The sequence below is a fragment of the Limanda limanda genome, chromosome 9 (genome assembly GCF_963576545.1).
Source record: "Limanda limanda chromosome 9, fLimLim1.1, whole genome shotgun sequence".
Lineage (NCBI taxonomy): Eukaryota > Metazoa > Chordata > Actinopteri > Pleuronectiformes > Pleuronectidae > Limanda > Limanda limanda.
In genome coordinates, this window is record NC_083644.1 from 5142116 (window position 1) to 5168615 (window position 26500).

A 26500-nucleotide genomic window follows, 5' to 3' on the forward strand; every position below is an offset into this window, starting at 1 on the left:
TCTGTCCAGGCCTCTTCGTCCTCCCTCCTCCTCTTCCTCGCCGTCTCCCTCCCTCCTCAGCCGGTCCACGTAGCTGCAGAGCGGCGGCTGATGGGCGAGGCCGTCCTCTGTGATGGAGTCTGGAGAGGGAGGCTCCTCCCACCCCAGCGAGCTGCAGGACCTCAGGTCGGGGGGGCTCGGCTGCAGCCGGCCCGTCACCGAGTCGGTGTCCGGGTAGTGAAGCCGTTCAGGAGGAGAGAGGAGAGAAGAGGAGGAGGAGGAGGAGCCCTGGGAAAACTTCAGAGGCTTCACAGGAGGAGCTGAGGTCACAGAGGAGAAATCACATCATTTAGAGCTGAATACATATATAGATTTGCATTAATGTGACGTTAATAAAGAGTTTATCTGTAGCGTCTGGGGACATGTCACACTGATATAGAATATAAATAATAAAACACTTACAGGAACATTAATAAAACATGATGAACAGAAACGTTTATTCAGACAAAACCAGCTTTAGTGTCACAGAAACTTAATGTGGGAACTTTATCGATTGTTAATGAAGTTTTGGACATTTTTCCAATAACAGAGAAAATTGTTATTACTAGTTATTCCGATTGAATATTTTTAGTTTTTATCACATATAAGTGTAATCCTGTATATTATGTTTACATATGTAAACATATTAGACAGGATTGCACTTGATGTGATTTTTTTATATTTCCTTGTGTTTATATAGTAAATTGCTTATTTTCCTTTCCTTTTGATGCTGTAACATTTATCCATAGTGGAGCCAATAAAGTAAAGAATGAAAAAAGTGAATGAAAAGTATTTTCTTAAGATAAATGTTCATATTTTGCTTTGTTATTGGAATCAGGACTTTTTAAATCTTTAAGACTTGAAAAACTAAATTCCTTAGTTATCAAAGTCACCTCCGCTCCTCCAGCCGGGCGATGGAGGCCCCCCCCACGTGGAATCCGGAGTCTGAGCGGTGAAGACGGAGGAGGAGGAGTCTGTGTGGTTGCAGGAGGCGGTCGAGGGCCCCAGCGGCACGAGGCCGGGCGGGCGAGGGACTCGAGCCAGCGGCACTTTGCTGGGTTTGGGAGGCGGCTTGGGACACAGCTGGCTGTCGGAGCCTCGGATCACCTGACCTGCAAACACACAACCACAGGACGTCGTGATGACATCAGTCCACGTGGCAACAATCTGATAAAGACTCAGTGAAGTGAAGAGTAAACACATCCATCTGTCTTTATTTACCTTTAAAATATGAATTTGAATCAGAAAAGCACGAGGTTACATTTAATTTCCTCTCTGAAGACAAACAACAGGTTTGTGTAAATGAGACTAAACCTAAAGATCCACAGATCTAGGATCAGATTCATTCAGTTCAAAGTCAGTTAAAGGAGAACATCTAATTTTTAGCCTGATAATCAGAGTGAATTCTCTTGAGTGGAACTTGATACACGAGTCAAATGTGTGATTAAAGTGTAGTTGATTTCTCCTGTGATTTATGGAAAGATAGGAAATTAAGACGACCGTCTATAATGTTATTGATATTTAGATCAAAGGGTTTTTCTTCTGACTTCTTCCTGCTTGTTTTTCATTTATGGAAAGTGTTTAAGTGTATTTGGTTTGTTTGGTTTGCTTTTTGATTATACTGAAATGAATAAAATAAACTAATATTTTGATAATTTCATCCGGTGGTTACCAGCATTGATATCTGGGCTTTCTGTTGCTGCTATTTTTCTATTTATTTGTATTTTTTATCTTGAGTTTATTATATTTCAGCTGTTTCTCCTTTTCTTTTTGTCCTAATTATTCTGCGCCTCATGTGAAACACACTTCATTGTAATGATATGTATATATTGGATGTACCTGGATCTATTACATCTGGAAAATAAGTTAAATTCCTTTTTATAGGAAAAACAGCCTTTGCTTATTATTTAACAGTGAATATGCCATAATATATTCAGCAGTTATACTTTATTTAAGAAAGCCACTGACATGACGACACAATATCTGGAACCAGATCCCAAACAAAAAGTGAACAATATGGTTAAGTGCTTCTAAGTATTTATTCTAATCTCCAGCTCGGTGCACTGACCTGCCAGAGGCTCGGCTGATCTCCGGGGGAAGGAGGGGCTGAGCACCGGCTCGCTGCCCGTCCGGAACACCGGGGACTTGGGGCTGGGGAGGAGGGGGGGGTCCGGCTGAGGTCTACATCCTGGAAGAAGAGAGGGAAACAACCAGAGAGAAGAGAGAAGGTGAGAGTGAGAAGAAGTGAAGGAGACAGAGGTCATCACATCCTCTTTCTGTTTCCTTCTAGATTTGATCATATCATCATTTTGTACTGACCAAGAGGTAAGAAGCTTTCTGATTGGTGCGCCTTGAGGGGGCGTCGCCTCTCCTGGACCTGATTGAGACTCGCTGGTTGGCTGCCGCAGCGATCCTTCAACCTGCCAATGGAAGAACACGTTTACATAGAGAAATTAAACTTATTAAGAACATAACAGAGGAGGAGGAGTAGGAGGAAGACTTCAGAACTGCCTCTCTCATAATTTCTCCTCTTTTATTTCTTTGTTCTCTTCTTCTCTTCCATACATTCCTCTGTTTTCCTGACAGACTTGGACTCCTCACGTTCTCACCTCGGTTCCTCTCAGTCTCTGTCTCTTTATCTACACAGAACTCGTGATACATATGGAAACGTGTTTATAGAACCCAGCACCCGGATGATGGATGGATGTGGAGCTCGGGGCTGTGAGTTAAAAGCTTGGAGGGATTTAAAGGTTTGATTCAAGTCTTTTTCCAGAGTGTGAGAGAGGAAGAGAAACTAGAAGAAGACGGAGTGAAGCTGAGTCTCCATCACTTTAACACATATTTACTCTGTAGCTCTCGACTCTGAGAGAAACAGGCTCAGAGTTAAAATCTGTCTTTAACAAGTTCTATGAATCAAATCATACATTCTCAGTATTTATGGAGAAATGATGGTAGAACAACATAATGTGAAAGATACTCTTCAATAAATGTATTACAGTAATATGCATTTACTGAATCAGAAGTAAAATAACCTAGAGAAAATAAGACTCTTTTGAATGTGTTGTGTGTGTATATATACAGATATACATATTTATCTGTATTTACTTATTATGTAGTTTTCGATTATATATATTGATGGGCAGTTAAGTTTGCAAAACCCAGAATCCTGTGAGGTAATTTATGATTTAAAAAATAAACAATTTAGTATAAAACTGTTGTTAAATTGTTAATATTAGTTTATTCATCTTTTATAAATAAACACTTTAAAGAAAACACTGTAGCTTTGGAAAAAAAGACAGATTGAAAATATGTATCGTCATTCTTCTCCCTCTTGTTTAAATGTCCATCACCACAGATTAACCAGCTTCCTGTCGTGCACCCACCTGAGCTGCCGGCTGCGGCCCACGCCGTTGTCCTGGTGCGTGTTGTCGTGCGCGGCGTGCGTGTTGTCGTGTGTGTGTCCGTTGGTGATGTTGAGGCTGAGGCGTTTCTGACTCTTTCTCTCCTGGGACATGAGCGAGTCCCGGTGAGTGCTGGAGAGGCCGTACTTCTCCTCCAGGCAGCGCAGGGGAAGAGCTCTGTTGATGGGCTGGAAGATGATGGCTCCGACCACCTTCAGTTACACAAAGAAGAGAAGTTAGGACAAACTTTATCGAACACAATGAGTGGAAAAGAGTTATTATTTCTAATTCTGAATAATCCATTTGACTAACATGGTCTGTTTTTGCTTTTCTCTAATATGTTAAATTTAAATCAGTAAAAAAAGAGAAAGCAGGTCCATCAGAGAACTTAAACACTGATGTCTTCATAAACCTCAGTGTGTGTATCAAACCTTCTCTGAACTCACCTGTGAGACCGGTTTCCTGTTGCCGACGTAGAATCTGATGAGTGCAGGGACGCTGTCGAAGCCTTCTCTGTCCAGACGGTACTCCACCCGGGAGTAGGCTTCGTTCAGCATCACCACCTGAGGAGCACGAAGAAACCAACACGTTTAACTTGTGTTCATTTAATCAGACAGAGATCTAAATGTTGTGTTCTTCCTGAGAAACTCAGTCTCACCTTCTTGTTGATTTTAAAGTGCTGGGCGGCGTTTCTCCACTGGCAGGTCAGAACGTAGCTTCCTGGGATGGAAAGAGAATCACGGAGCAAGAAATCTCCGTCACGCTGAACCGAGTTCTCTGCAACCTGGAACCACACAGAGGGTTGAACACAGGTGGACACACACACACACATACACACACACACACACACACGCAAACACACACGTATGTTTACAGTCCAAACATTTAATCAAACCTAACAAGGCTCAGGTCTTATAACGTCTTTCTTTATGAGCTCTGCTGCTGAGCTGCAGCGTTTAAAGGACGTGAAGATATTTGAAGATTATATATTTAAGTGCAACTTCTGATGAAGAATAAACCGACGGGTCGTCCACCAGAAGGTCGGCGGTTCAATCCCCATCACCCACTTGAGATTTAGTTTAATTGAAAATTAGAACTTCATGTTTCGCTTTACATTTTACTATAGTTACATTGACTCTCTCTCTCTCTCTATCTCCCTCAAACACAAACTGAGCAAACACACACACACACACACTTTAATTAAGCGTGTGTTTGTATAGTATATAATGGTAGTTTAGTTTAACCAGAGGAAGCAGCTTATTAAAATTGATTACATCTCAGAGCTTTCACAGGGAACACACAATCTCTCTCTCTATCTCTCCACTCACACACACACACACACACACACACACACAGACACACAGACACACACACACACACACACACACACACATCATTCACAAAGAGGCTTTTTCACACACTGACCTAATGTTACAACTCCCGTCTTATAGACAAGGCCACTGTTTAAGCCTTTAATCTTCCTATATGCACCCTGTGTGTATGTGTGTGTGTGTGTGTACGTGTGTGTGTGTGTGTGTGTGTGTGTGTGTGTGTGTGTGCGTGTGCGCAGTCTAATAATAAGTGATCTGGTTCAACAAGTTTTTAACCAGGACTTTTACAGGGAGGGACTCATGACTGAGATTGATGCACGTGTGTGCGTGTGTGCGCACTGATGCTTGTGTGTTGTGTGTGTCTGTGTCAGCACTGATGCATGTGTGTGTGTGTGTGTCTGTGTTGTGTTACCTGTCTGGGAATGGCTCCGTGGTACCACGCGTGGCTCCTGGGCTCCTCACAGTTCATCTTCAGCTCCTCCTCCAGCTCCCGGCGGAGTTTCTCTGAAGGACAGTCCAGGATGAACTGATCTCTGGAGAACTGAGATTCAGGAAGACACAGATAAAAAAAGAGTGTGAGGACATGTTTAATGTTTCCTGCAGATTGTACATTTTACCAGCTGACGCTTCTGGTTTCCAGTAAAACACCGCTTCCTATTCCCTTAAACAAATAGGAATAGAGTCGAAGCTCAAAGGTCACAGGCACAAGAATGATGAGCAAATATCTTTTAACTCTAAAGGAAGAGCGACCACAGATGAAATGAAATATAAAACCAGAGTGAATAAATCCATCAAGGCCCCAAAATGCACCAAAACTCAGTGGGTTCTCTCCTGACCCACAATGCATCCTTCCCAGATCTCCCAGTAAATTTGTGTATTTTTTTTACACGTATAAATACGTAAAGTTTTCTATTTGATCATAAAAGCTTGTTTTGTATAAAAGAATAAAGTGTTTTCCTCTTGCTCGTCTCCGTCCTCACGTTTGTCTCTCGACCTCTTGGACGATTCTGACCTCTTGGCTGGAAACTGTAGCACGACAACTTAACTTTAACTCAAACAAGTATTAATATCTCAAAGCTCAGCCTCTGTACTTTAAATTGTTGCATTTGTATTTATTTAACACATGTAGTAATAGAAGTTATGTAAAGTGAGTGATATTATAAGTATTATACACACCTATCACTCCTCCACCTGGAGCGGTCGGTGCACCACTAGTTTAATTTTAACACATTTGTCTTTATCTGAATTGCGTCACTCGATGAAGCAACACAACTTACACACAACAGCTTAGTGCGTTGAAATGTGTTCAGGAGCTCAAACCAAAAGCCTTGACCCACTTTTGACATTTTGTTTTGTTCCTGAGTCAATTTAATTGTTCCATCCTGAGCTGAGTCATTCAGGGTTTGACGGGCAACGTGTGAGAACAAATATCTAAAATAAAACCAAACCACACACACACACACACACACACACACACACACAGACACACACTGTGAACTAATACAAAGATTAACAAAGACAGAGTTTGATCTGATCAGAAACCTGAGAGACGACAAACTGATCCATCAGAGTTTGATCCCAACACAGAGCTCAGAAAGTGAAAGACAGAAAACTCTGGTAATAACCCGACAGGAAGCAGAGTCAGCACATCCACCTGCACTACAACAGACACACACACACACAGACATAGACACACACACAGACACACACACAGACTTACATCACAGCTGCTGGGTCTCTGCATCGCTCCGTCTTCATATCAAACACATATTGATTCACACTCGATTCTTTCCTCTCACTTCCCCACGCTCTCTCAGTCCTCTGTGATTTTCCTCTCTCTCTCTCTCCCTCCCTCTCTCTCTCTCTCTCTCTCTCTCTCTCTCTCTCTCTCTCTCTCCCCACCCTGTGTCTCCCTGTTTGACTGCAGCGTCATAACCCCACCCAGTTGCGCGGACCTGCCTCCATACACACCTATACCTGACGCACACAAACACACACACACACACACACAGAGAGACACACTCCAGTGACGCACACCTCAGCTTGCTTCTTTTTAACCTGTTGCTGCTCACAGATGAAAAAATGATTATGTTAAGAACTTTGAAGGCAAATCTTCTATAGAATCATAAATAAAATCAAAACAAGTGAGAAACTCAGCAGAATCCTGTTGAGAGGTAAATAAAAGATAGCAGAGTTGTACTTTCTCTTTCTCTAAACACCAGCTTATAGAAAGTTTATAAAAGGGGTGCGTCCACCAAAGACTCCTGGTTGTGTCTTGTAAGCCTTCTTCAAACTGGGCACATAATGCGGATGACACAACAATAATAAAAATCAATCATCATCAACCTTTTACATCTGTCACATGACACTTAATCTGCATGAAGGCAACACAAACAAGCCTGGAGGAGGTGAAGGTGACGAAAGAAGTGACCGGGCAAGACAAGCAGCTTCAATGGATCAGAAAACTACACAACATCTGTTACACCTGCCTGATAAAATGAGCTCTTCCTCCTCCTCCTCCTCCTCCTCCTCCTCCTCCTCCTCCTCCTCCTCCTCCTCCTCCTCCTCCTCCTCCTCCTCCTCCTCCTCTCAATAACAATTATTGAACTTGGAAATATGTCTCTGATCGCCCCCATGAAACTGAGACCATGTGGATCCTCGCCTCTCTACACCACTTATTCTCTCTCTCTGTCTCTTTCTGTGCTTTCTCTACATCTCTATTTCTCTTCCATCTCTCTCTCTCTCTACCTCTCTCTCTCTCTTCCATCTCTCTCTCTAAAGTCATTAGAATAGACCCCTCTACCGTCCACGTCTCCTGATATGACTGGAAATCAGCCGCTCACATTACAGCCTCCACGCACAAAACAGAAAAGAGCAACATAGATCACGTCAGACACTGATTCAGTTTGTTTCCAGTTTGAGGCCGAGGCCTGAGTGGTGTGACGTGTGTTGTGTGTGTCTGCGCTGGTGCGGCAGTGGAAAGCACCTGGGGCGAGGGAATCGAACGACACAGTCACGTCCTGCAGCTGCATTGATTTCACTAAACACGATCAGATTCCAAAGCTGATTGAACAAAAGTGAGCTCAGGATAATTGAGATCCAAGTGGAGTGGCCGCGTTAAAATCTGATTCAGTTATATAAAGGATCGGCTGCATGAATGAAAGTTTATATTAATAGATCGAATAGAAAGTCAAGATGCACCAAACATTCACAGACTCATATCGGTTCCCTCAATATGCCTGAATCTTTCATCTAGTTCTCTGTGTTATATCCTGAGAATTCACAAAATTTCTAAAAACCGCAATAACCTTGCAAGATGGATGTTCAATGTTGTCTATTACCTTTAATTTCTTTAATAAAGTATTTTGCCTCATGATTCTGTTCTTCAAACATCCTTTGCACATTAAATAAAATAATCCAAAATCAGAAAATGGAGAGAACTATTTCTTTGTAAACTTTGCAGATGACGCTAAAAGTATAAAACCCTCAGATTTTGGAATCAGAAAAAAATATGATGAAACAAAGGATACGTGGATTCTTATTGTTTGTGTTTGATTTGAATTATTTACTTACTTCATCAACTTTGAAAGTGCGAAGTTGGAATAATAGATAATAGATAATAATCAACAAGAGAATCAGACATATTTCTGTACTTCTTAAGTACTTAACTCTACTTGAAACAAGTCGTACTTTCTATATATTCTTTATATTTACTGTGAAGATGACGCTCTACGTGTCCCTGTGACCCTTGAGCGATATAGATAACAGATGAACGGATGATAATCTATTGTTATTAAGAAGGTGAAATTCTCAGCAGTCTGACAGTTGTCTGAGCAACGGGCTTTTCCTGTTGTACCAGAATTACCAAACTGATTTGGACGAGAGATGAACTGAACTGGATGAACCCAGAGTTCAGCCAACAGAAGCAAAGATGAGTGGAGAGAGGGAGGAGGAGGAGGAGGAAGAGGAGGAGGAGGAGGAGGAGGAGGAGGAGAGAGATGCACAGCCCTGAGGTAAACAGGACAAACAGGACTGTAAACATGAAGAGATGGATCATGTACGTGAGGAAGAAGAGGAAGAAGAGAGGAGGAGCACAGAGAGGAAAGAGAGAGCATAGGGAGGAGAGGAGGAGAAAAGAAGAGATGGAAAGAGTGGATGATTTTCTTTTTTTTTACAGGACGTCCTTTAATAAGACGCTGCAACATGATGTCATCCTCTGCATTTACACTGTGTGTGTTTGTGTCTGTGTGTATAGTTGTGTTTGTGTCTCTGTGTGTGTGTGTGTGTGTTTGTGTGTGTGTGTGTGTGTGTGTGTGTGTGTGTGTGTGTGTGTGTGTGTGTGTGTGTGTGTGCGTGTGTGTGTTTGTGTCTCTGTGTGTGTATGTGTCTGTCTGTGTGTGTGTGTGTGTGTGTGTGTCTGTGTGTGTGTGTGTGCGTGTGTGTGTTTGTGTCTCTGTGTGTGTATGTGTCTGTCTGTGTGTGTGTGTGTGTGTGTGTGTGTGTGTGCGTGTGTGTGTTTGTGTCTCTGTGTGTGTGTGTGTCTGTCTGTGTGTGTGTGTGTGTGTGTGTCTCTTTCCACTCTTCTCTTTCTCCTCTCTCTCTCAAACACGGGACCAAATCCCAAACTGGAATCTGCGATGAAGCATGAAAAGGAATAAAAGTGATCGTATTAAATTAAAAATCCCTAAACTTATGACCCATCGTTCTCCTCACGAGTTTCAATCCATCAACCTTATGATTTTGAAGAAATCCGGGTTAAAAAGGACAAATAATGAACCTCTAAATTTGATATGACATTTTATTGCTCATGAATATTTGTGAAAACACTATTTATTGCACTGATTTGTATGTTGCAGTTATATTAATTGGTATAAACCAGTGTCGTTTGCTATATGAGTGGTTCTGTAGCATTAAAATGTAAATGGTGCAGCCGACACAGAGTAAACCTGCAGATAGTCACATGATCACCTTCTCCCTGTTTACTCTCATCGCTCTGAAGCAAATCTCTGATTCAGGTGCAGCGTTTCTCCAGTTCGACTCCCAACAAAGACCATTGTTAAACAGGATTTCCACTCTGACCAGATTTTCTTTGGAGTTCCTGGATTTTTCACAGAAGCGGTAAACATCAGTTTTTAACCCTCGGCCGGCGCCGGGTTCACGGTGGAGACGACACGTCGGGTCAAACCCGGGTCCTTTACTTGCTGTGACAATCCTTTTCCACGCTGACCAATAGGAGGCGGCGGTGTAAGCTGCTTGTTGTTTGAGTTCAGTGAGGTGAAGATAAATAACCTTTTAGCATTATGACCGAGTCCTCATCATCTCATACACACGATAACGCCCACGCAGACACACACTGGTGCACGTTATAATCCTCATCTTGTGTAAATCCTGCTGGTGATGAAGTGAGAGATGAGAGGACGGAGCCAAGACTCTCTCAGGGAGACACCGGTGATCTACAGTTCATGTCCCACATCAGCGTCTGAGCTCAAACTGTAAAACATGTCAGGACGATGTTTACAAGCTCGATTTAAATCACGTTAACAGGAAAAAAAAGAGAGCAGCGCCTGTTCTGTTAAATGATGCTGCAGAGTCAGAGCAGATGGATGGATGCTCGTCGAAAACACACATAATACAGGATACGTCTTTTATAGCCTTGTTGCAACTGTTTTATTCAATCAATCAATCAATCAATCAATCAATCTATCAATCAATCAATCAATAATCAGACTGTATTTGTCGAGCACTTTTCAGACAAACCACGTAACACAAAGTGCTTTTCAGAATAAAAGCAATAAAATCAACAAAGTGACACTAAGTAGAACACGTTCCTCCAACAGTCCAAATTTAAATTTAAACTGGTCACACTAATAGATACTATCAATCCATACCTCCATCCATCCGTCCCTCTATCCATCTATCCCTCTATCCCTCCATCCAACCGTTCCTTTAACATGCCCGACTTTAAAATCAAGATTCCTGAATTAGTCCCGATAGGAAATCAGTGATGATGGAAAACAAACTGTTGTGTCTTGGTGGAGGAGAAGCCCTCCACTGGGGGACAATATAGTTTTAGGTTGTGATACTGTGGTGAATCTGTAAAGGTTTTAAAGTTCATATCAAACCAGGAGTGAAGTTTCATTAAACTGTGATGGAATCAGTGTCTGCAGCCTCTCAGCTCGTTACCTCCACCGAGGAGGTTTGTGTTCCCGTTGCTGTTTGTCTGTCTGTTTGCAGAGTTACGCAAAAACTACAAAAACAAACCTATCACCCTATAACTTCTATTGAAACTTGATATTTTTGTCTCCTTCTTTGTCGGGGCGAGATTGGACACGAGTGTTGGTGTTGTAACAGTTGAAATGAGTTATAAGAGGAGCAATGTCGTCAGAGTGAACTTTCTGTTTCCCTCAGGTCAGTAACAAGAGTGGATCCATGAAAACGAGCTCAGATAATAAGTTCTGTGGAAGTTCCATCACCGTGGGAACGGGGAGTTTGTTGTTTTTTGTCTCTAAACTGCTTCAGACACGAGGAATCCACTCGTCACAGTTTCTTCTCTCCAAGCTTCGGAGTTTCTCTTCATTTCAATTTAATGTCACATCCATTTCGTCTCATTTCTAGTTTTAAAAGTGTAAAATCCGGCCGTGCAGTTTGTCGAACATGTGACTCATCTTGAGGAATTCTAAGAAGAAGCGTCTCATGACACTTGGAGAATTAAAGCTCAGAGTCGATTTGAGGAATCATCTGCAGCTTTCTGCACTTTAATGTGACGCCAAACGATTTTCAAACTCAGCACTTAACTTGTTTGTCCAGTGTTGCCACGAGAGATAACATCAGAGGTGTTTTACAAGGGGCGTCATCATCATTAACAGTCGCTATCAGCTGCTCTTTATCTGCTGTTTCCTCTTCCCCCCCCCCCCCCTCTCTCCTGGTCTCTGCCCTCCTGGTGGATGAAGGTTTAAAAACAGCTCCTTCTCAAACCGCATCAGGAAAAAAGCAACAACGCTCGTTTGGACGCTGCAAAAACCTTTATTACTTCCACCTCCAGTGACACGCAACACTGAGGAGATTCAGTGAAATCCTGTTACTTCTGCTCAGCTTTTGTTTTTCAGTGGACTTGAATAATAACCAGAGGGTGGACGCCCGCTCTGTGATTGGTTGGACGGTCTCAAAGCGATGGAAGCTGATGGTTTGTGGATCTTGTGATTTCTGCATCTCGACATCTTGACTTCATCATCCCGAGGTCTCCACCTTTCCTGTTTACTCACAACCAAATAGATGCTCCTTCCTGTGTTTAGCCCAGGAGGCGTCTCGCTGGCCAGTTTGGGACCGACTGAGATTCAGCACAGAGGCCGAGGTAGATTTATCAGTTTGTATTTGATTCAGTGTTTATCTGAGACCAGGGTCATTACGAGATGTGCAGCACGTAGACGGAGCTGCAGGTCAGTTGTCCCCAGTTTTGGATTTTCTCTAACATCTGAAGAGCAAGTTTGAGGTCAGAAATCCACAGGATTATTGAGAAACACACATTATTTTCCACAAATGTGAATCCAGACATGCACCGAACTTCCAATAATCCCCTGAAACTATCCAGAGGGGTCGAATGAGACGACTCAAATGTCCAAGTCAGTGGAAGCGAACGTTCTCCAGAGTATTTCCTGACAGCTCCCAGATAAAAACCTCTGGATCAGTGAGCCCATGTGAAAATACAGCAGGAGAATTCACAGCCGACAAAAGCAAAACTGAAACAACGACAAGAACACAAAAGAAAGAAGATGCAGAAGAAGACATCAGCTTGGAAACAAGATTAAAGATGTTTTTGATGATAAGGATGATGGAGATTTTCCTGTTGTTGTGAACACGTCTGACTCAGATAATCTCCTGCTCTGTTCTTAATGATTAAAAGACAAACTCTGGAAAATGTCAGGACCCAACTTTCAGAGTTCATGTCTGAAACGGCTCCAGTACCACCATGCTCTTTAAATCAAACCTCTTATATATATTAGAGACAGACTTTCACACGTTCAATCTACAGCCATCTTTCCCAGACCTGACAGCAAACACATCTGTAAAGATCTGTAAAGACATGACAGATGTTCTCAGGTTAAAGTTTAAAGATATATTTGATGTCTGGGCATGAAGAGAGAATATCTGGAAAGAAAGGATTTTATCTCCAAAGCCGTCCTGACTAAATGAGCTGCTCGGATGAGACTAAAGGGTTTTGAACCTTTGCAGCTTGATGAACTTAAAACTATAACACTTTCATATTCTCAATAAATAACTCTTCACTGACAGAGAGACAGGCTTTTTAACTTTTTTATTCTGCATTCTGTGTATCTTTGTGCACGTCCAAGGGAGCTAATGTAATTTGCATGTAGGCAATTACTGAGCTGCTGGATTCGTATGGATATGAGCTAATCTGCAGAATCTCAGTTGTTCTCTCTGCTACTGACTGTGTCTGTGGTTCAGGGAGTTAAACAGGTAAGTGACTGAACACACCAGTAACTTCTAATGCACAGACACAAAAGAGGAGAAGCTTGTGTCCTCGGTTAAGTGGCAAAGTCCCAGAGAGACAGATGGAGGAGAGGAGAAGAACGGGAATGGAATAAAACCCCAGGCTTTTCTGGATCACAAGTGAAGACATGCTGGGAGATACCGAGAGGAGAGCTGGATCAGTATCAAGGTCACAAATACAATATTAACACACTGACTCCTGCAGACAAACATAACTTCCTTGGTGGAGGAAATAGATAGTAACAGACTCCATTCTTCTTCTGGATGAAGATTTCAAATCACTTAATCCATAAACATTTGCTGATTTCATCTCTGATCATCGAGTGATCGAGGAGATGGGGCTGTTTTTTTTTTAATTCAGCCTAATTTTGTGATCTAAAGATTTCAATTCCTTCCTCATACACATTTGATATTAAAACATAAAACTTGAGAACTAGAACAGGTATTAACATGAGCTGTTAACCTGTTTTCAATAAGAAGACAGAATAAGATCTTAATTGTCTTTTCCTTTTAATCTGAAATCGATTTCTTTAAACGTTTCCATATCTGGAAAAAACATCCACAGCAACAAAACGTCTGAACGTCACAAACACTGAAGCTGTGGTTTTCTCGTGGGACAAGAATCAACCTGTTTCTAATGTCAGTTTAATCAAATGCATTTTTGTGTTTTAATTTTGATGTTTGATGTTTGAGAAATTCAGTAAATCATTAACTCATCGGGAATCTAATTATTTTCTGCATCTGCCACAGAAATAAAACATTAAATACAGCAAAAATAAATGACAAATATATTTTTCAATTTCCTGTAGTTGTTCCCCTCACAGCACATGTGTTGTGCGTTCACACTTTGCTCCAACATGTGTTTCCCTTCATCCAGAAGACATTTAACTTCTCATGTAAACAGGAGGATCAACCTTCTCCTCACAGATCCACGTGTCCCCTTCAACCCGCTGTACCACCGCTCCGCTCCATCCAATCATCCTAATGGCATTCATTCATTTCAGTGGCGTCATAAAGAAGACAAACTATCAGCAGCTAGTAATTAATCACCCGCTGCGTCCTCGACCCGCTGCGTCCACGGCCATAACTGTCTGTGTCTCTCACCCCGGCCATCACACACTAACCTTGTGTGTCTGCCAGCTGAGCCCTGGTTATGGATGAAGCCGGCTGTATATCTCACACTCTCACACAGACACACACTCTCACACACTCACACACACTCACACAGTCCGACAGTCACACAGTTGGTCATTTATGAGAGCGTCTGGTCAGAGTAATAAAAGCCCAGTGTTCAGCTCACAGAGTGACTGAAGGAGAGAGGAGGACTATTCACTGTGATTAGATTTTGCTCCGGCTGAGACGCCTGCACTTTTCAGATTGTTTTTCTCACATATGGACTTTTATTTTCTATTATGCTGTTTACTGAGATGTCTCACTGTGGATTGTCTGTTTTCCCTGTGGTCTACTTTAAACAGCATTAGCAGATAAAGACGCTTTAAAACTAATCTCCCCAGATGTGATGTGATCATTTCTTTAAAAATAATAATTAACCACCACTTAAAGGCCCAATTTAAAACACCCATTTAGGCTGAATAACAATATTAACTGCAGAGGTTAAGGCAAAAACACTAATTTTAGCACCCACAAAAACATATGCACATGTGTACTTGCAAAACGGCTGTCCATATAAGATTGTACACACAAAAACCATACAAAAACACTGATACACAACATAGGGAATTGCTCATTCACACAGGAACACACACACACACACACTGGATAATGTGCAAAAACACTTAGAATAGCACCTTTGCCACATGCAGAATGTAACGGATCCATATAGGATCTTACACAGAAGTAAAATGATATGAAGACCCTTGCATCCTCTCTCTCTCTCTCACACACACACACACACACACACACACACACACACACACACACACAGACACACACACACACTGCTGTTCCTCTCACCTTTGCAGAAATGACAGAGTTCTTGTGGTAGAAGCAGCACAGAGCTGCTGTCAGGGTCTTCAGGTCGCATCGCTCCGACATTCTTGCAAACTTCCCTGAAACTGACTGAGAAACCGACTGCAGCCTCCAGCCTCAGTGCCCCCCCCCCCTGACTACAGACACCAGCTGTGACTCTGATGCCTCCTAACAACCGACCAGTCCATGAAGGATTCCAGTTTGCATCTTCCAAGAAAAGTAACAAAAAAAGAAAAGGGAGGAAGAGGACAGAGCTAAATGCAGAGTGGAACCAACGTGTGAGTCCAGCAGCATCACGTCAGCTGCTGCTTCACCTCCTCCTCCGTCACCTCCCTGCCTCTCTCCTCCCTGGTCCCCTGCAGAGTGGCCCCTCCGCTCTGCCCCCTGCTCCAATGAGCCCCTCCCACACACTGCTCCTCTCTGCTCCGCCCTCGCCGGCTCCATATTAGGGCAAAGACAGACCCATGTGATCTGCTTTGACCCAATCACATGTGGATTTACAGGGAGTGGCCCAGAGTCGGTCTCTTTATAAACATGTGGATGGAGACACGGATGATCAGAAGGAAGATGGAGCGACTCAGAACGTGACTTTTAATTTATGGTATTTAAAAGTAATAGAATTCAACTTAATAGGTAATTTTATTTTAAATGTGTTGTTTATTGATGTTTGGACATGAGAAGTTTTTGATATAGGTTGAAGCTCATTTCCTTCTGGACTCTGAAACTAATGATTATTGTTGTTCTGATGGTTATTTTGTTAATTTGTAGATTCATTATTTGGTCTTGAAAAGTCCAAACAGAAGCACTCACTTCATTACTGAGTTTGGTTTCTGTGTTTTACTTTACAAATATCTTCAAATGAAATTAAAAATAAAAATCACACTGATATGATTTTCTCTGGATCTGATGTTGATGCCGTTAGATTTTCTGTGAGTGAAACTCGGTTCTCTGACTGCAGGCTCACAGTTTGTATCAACACTCTTCCAAAGAACACACGTCTTCATTCATTAGGACCGAAATAAGCTGAGATAATAAATCATTTCCAGTCCTGCAACAAGTTTTCAGAGGAAAAGTCCACCAGGGTCCAGATTTACCATGAAGAAAAATGACGAATGATGAAAAATGTAATCACAACAAGAGCTTAAGGTTGGAAAGTGAAAATTAATCCAAAAATAGAACTGCAACAGGTCGAAGGCGACTAATTGTGTGTGTGTGTGTGTGTGTGTGTGTGTGTGTGTGTGTGTGTGTGTGTGTGTCTGTGTGTGTGTGCTGGTTAATAGCTAGCCATTTGTTCTCCTTAATGACTGCTAAGTAATTACACCCACACACTCGTTAAGTGCCGGAGCTTTTTCCTCCAGTTCACACACTCGCATGGGAACGAGTGCACGTAGAGAACATCCAGCAGGAACCAGAGAAACCAGGAATATTTATACCCGGGGTCGTGTTCACTCTCAAACACCCAGATCCATTACACAGTGAGGGTGACACCCCAGCAGAGACCAGTTCAAGGGGAACTTCACCACAGAGGAAGAAGCCACTAATTACAGCATGAACTCTCCGAGGATTCACGAAGGAAATCCATGTAGAACATTCCCTGGGGCTACGCACAGCAACACACACACACACACACACACACACACACACACACACACACACACACACACACACACACACACACACATAGAGCTGCCAACCACAGCAGCCCCAAATCACAAGCTAGGCTAAAAGTCCACCTTAAAATACTCACATCCGTCGCTCCAGGAATGCTCTGGAAAAACAACGGGGGACAGAAATCGACGTGCTGTGGTTCTATGTTTTCTATTTCTATCTGTTTGTTGTTTCTTTCAGATGGAACCGAGGAGGGTTGGGAGCTTTTTCAGCATCTGCAGACTTTATATTTTTAATTTCTGTTATTTAAATGGGTTTTATTCTACATATGCACAGTAGGTTGAGCCCATGATGTTGAATCATCTGCATCCAGTCACGGTAATAACTCCTCAAACGTAAATGCGGTTAGATTAATGGTCGCCCACATACTCCAATCAAGTTTTTTATGTCATAATAAAGGCGTTTTATAATCTCATAAATTAAAACATATGATGATGAATGATGGAGAAATCGAAATAAGCTGTAAATTGTGTCATCGTTTGCAAAGGTTAATGCATTTCTGCAATCTGTGATGTCATTTCCTGACCTCATTGTGACATCATGACGACATCATTCCCACTATACGATCATAGATTATTTTTCTATCTATATAAACTGCCGATCTGCTGCAGAGATTCCAGGAAAAACACTTTACTGAACGATGCGTGACGTAATTTTCTGACTTCATTGTGACGTCACTTATCATTTCATATCCGAAACGCCGAAGAACAATTTTCTGAGCAAGATTTGAGTTAAAAGGTGAGAAACTGTTTTTCAGACAATATTTTTTAATGAACTTTGACAGATCAGCTCCCAGGTAATAATTCCAAAAATCCGTCCGTGTGTTTCTGAGCTATTTTTATACACAAACACCAATAATAACAGAAATATGAGGACTTTAAATTAAGAAAATCATCAGTTTTCCTGACAGAGGCGGGAGTTTTGTAGTCAATACATGTTATGATATCATGTCTCAGTGTGAGCATCACTGTCTTTCTGTAACAGCGTTCATCAGCCTCTAATGCTAGGAATAACTGTCAGTGTGTGTGAGTGTGTGTGTGTGTGTTTGTGTGTGTGTGTGTGTGTGTGTGTGTGTGTGTGTGTGTGTGTGTGTGTGTGTGTGTGTGTGTCATTGATCGGTAGTGGACTGTGATCTTGGTGATCATCACATGAGGCCTGTGAACTCAGTGGGTGCAACGTATTTCATGTGACTCAATGAAAAGGAAACAGAAAGTGTTTCCTTGATTTTTCTGACTCAGATGTTAAATGTTCACACACATTCATGTTTCTACACGCTGCCCTCTTCTATAGTATCACCCACACGCTGGTGGAACAGCTATCAGGGGCCATTCAGGGTCAGGGTGGGGACAAGAGGAGCTGGGGATCGAACCACTGGTGTCAATGGGCGACCCGCTCTACCTCCTGAGCCACGGCCACCCAGAGAACTACTGCAGGCGACGGCAAATAGACCAGACACGGTAAATACAACTGGTTTTAGTTGATAAGCGTATTATTGAAACTGAAAATGAAAGAGTGTATTTCCTGATTTACGAGTTTACGAGTCACCTGCGTCGAGGAGATGAAGTTTGTTTGAAAGTTTTGTTGTTGAGCCAGATTACGCAAAAGCTCCAGGACGGATTACCACAAAATATGGTTTGAAATTCTAGTTTGTAAAGTTAATTGCACGATAATAAATGTTGAGAGAAAGCACACTTTTAGTTTTCAGTCTCTCATCTGCAGCGTGAGCATAAATAAATGAAAACCTCAAGTTAAAATTTAAAACATATCGACCTTCTGTGTTCAACAATGGAGAAAACAACTGGAGGCACTTGAGGGGGGGAGGTGGGGGGGCTTTGAATTGTTAATCCTAATCTATACAGTCTGACCCAGTTCTCTTATTGATCATTACCCAGAATTACGCTTTCGACAGCTTCAATAATCCAATAAAGAAAATCTCTCGTCAGTGGCCGATCGGAGATTCTTAGAAAAAGAAAAAGTGTTGTTCACGCTGAATTCAGGATTATAAAGTTCTATAATTCTGAATTAAATACACTCGTCTCATTCACTCGTCTCTTTTTGCTCCTTCAGAACTTTGTTTACTCCACGATGAATAAATCACACTCGACTGGAATCCCTCAAACAATCATGTGTCACAATGGAAACGTCCAGAAGTGGAATTACCACCGAACTCAACAGGATTACAGAGGTTTTAACAGGAGATTATTAATGTAAGTGCAGCACGTTGGTGTGTGGCTGCTGCCCAGCTGCCTGCCCCCCCCCCCATTGATTGGCTGTCCAGCTTATTGACTGACAGGCTGTCACGGTCAGTGGAGCTGAATAGCCAGCTGGTAGAGGGGGGGGGAGGGGGGTGTTTGCCTGGTTGAACTCGTGCTGACGGACTGGGAAGGTGATGCTGGTGAATGTCACTCTGTGGTTTGGACGTCGGACACTGATGGTTTGTGTAAATCTGATCTGACCACTAGGGGGCAGCAGAGGGCGTCTACCAGCAAGCAACACACGTCAGCTGACGGTCAAATTAATTAATTAACTAATTAACTGAGTGAAAAGGAAATCGATGTGGTCAGTTCAAGTCATTACATTTTAAATACAGTAAAAACAAAGCTAGGACATTGTACCAATAATAATAATAATAGTAATAATAATAATAATAATAATAATTTGTAAAGTGTTACATTTACACACATAACATAACAGTATATTGCATATTGCACATCCCCATTTCTCTCCTGCTTTGCATTTTACTTTTTATTTAACTTTTTATATCATGTATATATCTGTTTTGCTTTTTACTCTTTATTTAACTTTTTATGTCTTGTTTATATTTGTTTTATATACAGTTATTTCTTTCTTATGTGAAGTACTTATTGTTTTTTTTTATGCTTTATGTTAAATGTATGCACCCCAAAGAAAATTCCAGGTAGGTGTAAACCTACTTGGCAATAAATCCTTTCTGATTCCGATTCTGATAATAATAACAATAATAATAATACATTATTATAATAGTATAAGTCTATAAAAATTGTCATAAAAGAATAAAACATCTAGAAACCACTATTACAATATAAATAAAAACTGGAATTGGGTCAAATGAGGGAAAGCAAAATGATCAAAGTACGTTTTAAGCTTTGATTCAGAGGAAGCCTGCCTGTTGATTTATGTTTTTGTGTGTGTGTGTGTGTGTGTGTGTGTGTGTGTGTTTGTGTGTGTGTGTGTGTGTGTACTGTACACTGCGAATTGTCATCGTTGAAAGCTGCTGGCAAACACACACACACACACACACACACACACACACACACACACACACACGCACACGCACACGCACACGCACACGCACACGCACACGCACACGCACACACACACACACAGAGGATTACTGTTTCTTGAAGCTGCCTCATGAGGTTGTAGAGCAACTCGACTCAAAGACAGAGAGAGAGAGAATGAAAGAGAAAGAATGAAAGAGGAGTTGTGTCACAGATGATCAACAGGAGAACAGACTCTCTCTCTTTCTTTCTCTTCTTGCTTTCGCTCTCATCAAAGACCATGAAACAAATGTGATGCTCTTTACTGCCACATATTGCAAAAATATTTTGACCACAATAATTGATTATATTCTCCTTAATTGACAATAGAATTACACTTTATTCCAGTTTCCTTCGGAGCTAAGAATCTGAACCCTGCACTTGTGTTTGCTGGATTTTATATTTTTTCTATCTTGTATTTAAATCCACAAATGTACTGATGACTAATAAACTCTCAGATTATCTATCGGAGTATTTAAATTCTTTAGTTTAATCAAGTTATCATGTTATATACATTTCCTAAAAATGTAGAGATCTTTACTTCTGGTTTGTTGTCTGTCACCATGGAAGCTGATGTTCATGTGTGTGTCTGTGTTGAGTTACAGGAAAACGCAGACACAACAAATGTCACAATAAAATGTCTGACAATGTTTTCTGATCTTTAAAAATAGGAAAAAGAAGCCAGATGAGCTGATGACTCATTTATGGAGATCGCTTGAGAATTTCTCGTCTCAGCCGTTTTTCATGTCGTACTTTTCTTAATTTGTGCCCAAACCTTTGTAGAGTAATTTCAGTAGTTACGCTGCAGAATTTAAATTTAACCCAGCGGCCATCACTTCAAAGATAAATCTACTTCCTGTCTGTGAGGGGGAAAAAAAACAGCTAATGGAGCAGAATTCAGAAAATCAAACGTGCAGCTCTGGAAACGTTCATGAGCAGAGAGAAGAAAGTGATGACTTTATACAACTGGTCTCAACACACACTTCCTTCCCTGCAAACATCGTCCTACACAACAACCAGAGGCCAAACAATACAAGGCTCATGGCCCAGACTCCATTAATGTGCTTTTGACCTTTCACCACCGGATATTACATCGAGCACCTGAATCGTCTGTGCATGTGTGTGCATGTGTGTGCATGTGTGGATGTATGTGAGTGTTTTCAGCCACATTGGAAATGCAAACACACCTGGAGGACCAGAGCTGACACGTTCAAACATATTCTATTATACACTGGATACAGTAACTCCATATATGGTCAACACAGACACACACACAAACACACTATTGACACTTGCTCACAAGCCTAATTTGAAATACACAAAAGTGCAGTTTGTGTAAGTGTGAGAGTGAGAGTGAGTTCGTGTTTGTGTGTGTCTGTGTGTGTCTGTGTGTGTGTGTGTGTGGTTAGGTTAGCTCCCACATGTGCAGCCTGCTCTCGTGGGAAGGCCTGAGTTTGCTTTTCACACTGAGGTGTCAGCATCCAAACATATGAGCTAATAGTTGGAGGAGAAGAGGGATGGATGAGAAAAGAGGGATGGACGGGAGAAGAAAGGAGGGGAAGACTCACAGATGAAGGGACAAACACACAGGACAGCTGGGGTCTGTGCTGATGTGAAGTTATGTAACTCCAACTGAAATGATCAGTTTGTGCTTATTCAATTCATCAGTCTGAAAAACTTCACTTATCAATTATTCTTTTTTTTTCTCAAGCAAAACTATTTAAACATTCTCCGGTTTAAACTTTTCAATTAACGAAATGTTTTGACTGAGGGAGACACTTCGGACTTTGGGAAAATAACAAAATATGAATTCTTAACACCCGACGAAACTTGGATTCAACCTGAGGGATTTAGTTTTAAGTGAGTTTTGATAAAGATTAAAATAAGTTCACATAACAGAGACAAGATCCGTTTGCTGTAATCTGTCATCAAGAGTTCGGAGAGGACGTCTTCTATCGTGGATGAAACGTGGATTAAAAGTAAAAGTGACGTTATTAACACATCATCTGGTTAAACTTTTATTCTACTTGTACTAATCATGTCTTTGCCTAGTTGTACTTCTTGAATTATTTATTATAGGCCTTGTGTCTGTCTCAATTTGTACCATCAATTTGTCTGTAAACAGTGTGAAACTTAATTAGATCTATTAGATAATAAATAAACAGCTGTTGTTGTTATTCACAGATTTGATTCTCTGCTCAATTTCTCAGCTGGTTGTGTGTTTTAAATAAGACAGAAAAGCAAACACACAGACAGAAAAACACATCAAATGTCAATGAGATGATAATGTGACAAGAGAATGACCTCTCAGTCAACACGTGTGTGTCTGTGTGCGTGTGTGTGTGTGTGTGTGTTAATATGATTTGCAGCAGGTTGACACCCAGCACGGTGACACTTTGTATGATTTAATGTCGTATTATCCTCGTCGCTCGGCGGCAACTGGATTTACTCGATGATGTTGACACTTCAGATGTAAATGTGGTTTCATATCCTGCATTTGTCACTTACATTACGATGTAATCAGATTACTTACGTTTTGACCTTTGTTTTACCCGGACACCAGATATTTATTCTGTTTAAATGGGTTTTAAATTACAAGCATTGATAATAGTATTACCGTTATCTTCAGTGTGTAGAGAAGAAACAGCTCGTCTACTAAACCAGGCCGAATCTTATCCTCTGTTTTCCTCATTTGTGTTTGTGCATCATTTATCTTTGTACAACCCGTCCATCAGATTGTGTTATCGTTCTAAAACTGTGTACATCTACGTGAACAGACCTCACACTGGTACATGGTGTCTCCAGTTAAAACACACTGTGCAGAATATCTCAGGATTTCTTAACTTTCAACACTTGTCTGTAACTACAGCTGCTTTGGTTTTAAGTTTATGTGGCATCACGTGTGGTTGTTCCTACCTTCACGTAGTCCACCGTGGCATCCGGGCCGGCAGCAGGCTCCCTGGGGAACACAGACAGAGACAAGGTCCGGTTTAGAGAGCACATCTCGCTACTGGGAACCAGAAACTCCTGCGTCCTCTCTGGGATGAAATTCACTCCAGGCAAAAAAACTTGAAGAGAAAAGTCTCTTGAAAGGCTAAACGCTCTTAGATCCTTGATAGAAACCGTTCAGGGTCCGATCGGGTCCCAGGCTGGTGCTGATGCTGCTGCTCCTGAACAACTGGAGTCGGCTCCTTGAGGAGGTTCAGGAGAGATGTGGCACTTTTCCGAAAAAGGTCAAAATAATTTTCACAGGTCCAAGTTAGACATGTTCTAGATGAGGAAAGTTCAAATCTGTACAGAGAGAGTTGATGAAATCCCAGATTCAAAAAGTGAAGTGCTCAAACTCTGGGACTCTCTCTATCTGCCTCCCTCTCTCTCTCTCTCTCTCTCTCTCTCTCTCTCTCTCTCTCTCTCTCTCTCTCTCTCTCTCTCTCTCTCTCTCTCTCTCTCTCTCTCTCTCTCTCTCTTTCTCCGTCGGTGGTAAACATGTTCACTCTCTCCCTCCCTCACTCTCTCTCTCTCTCTCTCTCTCTTTCTCCGTCGGTGGTAAACATGTTCACTCTCTCCCTCCCTCACTCTCTCTCTCTCTCCTCCCCCACCACAACACACATAGCAGCCACACGCCTACCCTTCTGAGTCCACTGACAAATTCACAGAGAGGTTAGAGGGAGAGCACACGCACACACACACTCACACACAGACTCACACTCACACACACAGACACACAACATTTTTGCATTAATCTCTTTTTGCATTTTGTTTTTGATTTTTGTTCAGGGACCACATCAAGCAGCAGCTCGTCATCCTCAGTCTGCATCATCCTCTCATCTGGCTGCCACTGCACTTTCCCCCCTTTCTTTAAAAGTTCAGAAAACATTGTGAGACATTTTATTTTGGCGTTGTGTTAATTACTACTCGTGCACATACTCCATGTATTTCCAGAGCTCTCCATCTCCCGACAGGAGGCTTACAGCCGGGGGGGGCTCAGTGAAGGAGGTAATTAGGTTCAAATCCCCGATTCCGTTCACAAAAAAGGTTGGTAGTTAAAATCCCCTAAGCCTCCGCTGGTGTTCCCACGGGAATATTAGCCCAGTCCATTACTTACCGAACCAAATATGTTTAGCTCTAAGCCGCTCAGTTCTAATGTGGCTCCACGTAATGAGCAGGATTTAGTTATGCAACCGAACAGAAGCCTCCATTCACAACAACGTCAGATCACGATTCGTAGGGGTGGAGTGCTCGGGTCGCTGTGGAAGAGCGGAGTGTGGCCAAGGGAGCTCTAATCCGACACATCCTGACACACACACACACACACACAAAGACACACACACAGTGCATCAACACAAACCACTCAACCAATTTTCACTTTTTTTCACTGTGTTTTAGGAGAAATAAATAAATGATATCATCCTTTTTTTCTTTTACATGTCTTCTATTAGACAAGATCCTGTGTAGGATTGTTTAATCCTTGTCTTCTCATTCCCATCAATCCATTATCTATACTTTTTATCATTTTGAGGGTCACAGGGAGGCTGGACAACTGGGCCAAACGCTGCTCCACCACCGGGTGCTATTCTTGTTCAGTTTAGTATTTAGCTGCTGCTGAAGATGAGGGAGAAGAATGATGAAGAAAAACGCAGGAAGTTTCTGTGGTCTCGAAAAAACAACTAAAATCAGACAGTTCAGTTTGATACTGGTCACCGGGGTCGGTGGTGTGTGTTGCTTCACTGGGGTCGGTGGTGTGTGTTGCTTCACTGGAGTCTGGTGGTGTGTGTTGCTTTACTGGGGACTGTGGTGTGTGTTGCTTCACTGGGGTCGGTGGTGTGTGTTGCTTTACTGGGGTCGGTGGTGTGTGTTGCTTTACTGGGGACGGTGGTGTGTGTTGCTTCACTGGAGTCGGTGGTGTGTGTTGCTTTACTGGGGTTGGTGGTCTGTGTTGCTTTACTGGGGTCGGTGGTGTGTGTTGCTTCACTGGGGTCGGTGGTGTGTGTTGCTTCACTGGGGTCAGTGGTCGGCTGGACCTCCACCACCTTCGCCACACCAGCCACATGCCCCTGGTAACCCTGCCCTGGATCTCCTGTCTCAGGCGGCTGCAGTGACTGTCACTGAATACCAGACAACACCCACGTCAAACCCTCCTGGAGCTGAACGTCCCATTTGTCCCTCAGGCAGGTCAAAGGTCAGGCTCACTTGATTAGCTGGAGGAGTTCATCTCATCGAGCGACACTTAATTGATCCTGATTCCAGCTCTTTAAGACTTGAGAAGCGTCGTGGATGCGAGAGGGTCGACTGATCCAGACGACACACGCCGACCACAGCTAACTTTGCATTTTTTTTCTGCTCATGTTGCAGAAACGACATCAGACTCTGGATTTATTTTTCTTCTTGTCGAGTGACCACAGATCTGACCTGTGACCCGGACAGAGGCCGAGCGGGCAGGACAGAAACAGCCGAGGGAAGAAGTGAAGAGCAGGAGGAGGGCAGCGCTCGCCACAGTCTTTTTCTGGCTACTGTTGTTCTTCTGCGCTTCACCACACAATACTCAGCACGACCACAACTGGCTTCACTTAGGGACTGCACCATGATTGTGTGTTTGTGTGTGTGTGCGTGGGAGGGGGAGGATGAGAGAGGAAGAGAGGGAGAGTGACACTGGAGAGAGTGGAGAGAGTGGATGAGCAGCATGCAGGGTCTGCAGGCGGCCCACAGAGGGCGCTGTGCTTCCACTGTCTGAAGTCACTGTCAAAACCATATTTAATCTACTGATTTTCTATGTTCTTAAATTAAACAGTATATTATTACTGCTTCTCCTGATGTAAAATCTCTGCTCCTGGATCTGTTTCACCACTTTCTAGATCTGTGTCGCTAATGATTATTTAACGGTAAACATTTTTCTAAGGAGTTTATGTCTCAATTTCTAGTTTCAAATCTTCTTCAATACAGCATGAAGATAATCTATTAGATTATGGTTCATTTAGAGGCAGATATACAATGGATACGGTGTGATTGACAGCTAGAACCGTCCAATGGGTGCAGTTCGACAGATTTGAAAAACTGTTACTATTGTTTTTAAGTACTATTTTGGGGTAAAAGATCTGAGTTACTCCAAACACAATCAACAGAGGAAAGGGGAATTAAAAGGATTTGAACTTCCTCTTGTTTGTTCCTCGTCTGCACCCCCCTCTCATCCCTCTCTTTCTACTTTCCACTCTTTCTTTTCTGCTATATCCGTCTTCCTCCCCCTCCTCCTCTCCTGGTGGTCTGTCGAGATGCCCTCAGGCAAAGTGAC

At 42.3% G+C, this 26500-nt stretch overlaps 1 protein-coding gene across 1 annotated transcript in view; it reads right to left on the reverse strand.

Moving 5' to 3' along the window:
• The window catches only part of bcar3 (BCAR3 adaptor protein, NSP family member), a 39365-nt gene that overhangs the window by 3741 nt on the left and 9124 nt on the right, over positions 1–26500 (reverse strand). The window contains exons 4-12 of the mRNA XM_061078057.1: positions 23131–23173; positions 5163–5291; positions 4078–4203; positions 3866–3982; positions 3402–3631; positions 2338–2438; positions 2087–2206; positions 912–1130; positions 1–299 (exon numbers count right to left, since the gene is read on the reverse strand). The exon at positions 1–299 is cut by the window's left edge and continues 264 nt beyond it. Coding sequence (XP_060934040.1) covers positions 1–299; positions 912–1130; positions 2087–2206; positions 2338–2438; positions 3402–3631; positions 3866–3982; positions 4078–4203; positions 5163–5291; positions 23131–23173 — 1384 coding nt within the window. The remainder of the gene's footprint in view (positions 300–911; positions 1131–2086; positions 2207–2337; positions 2439–3401; positions 3632–3865; positions 3983–4077; positions 4204–5162; positions 5292–23130; positions 23174–26500) is intronic.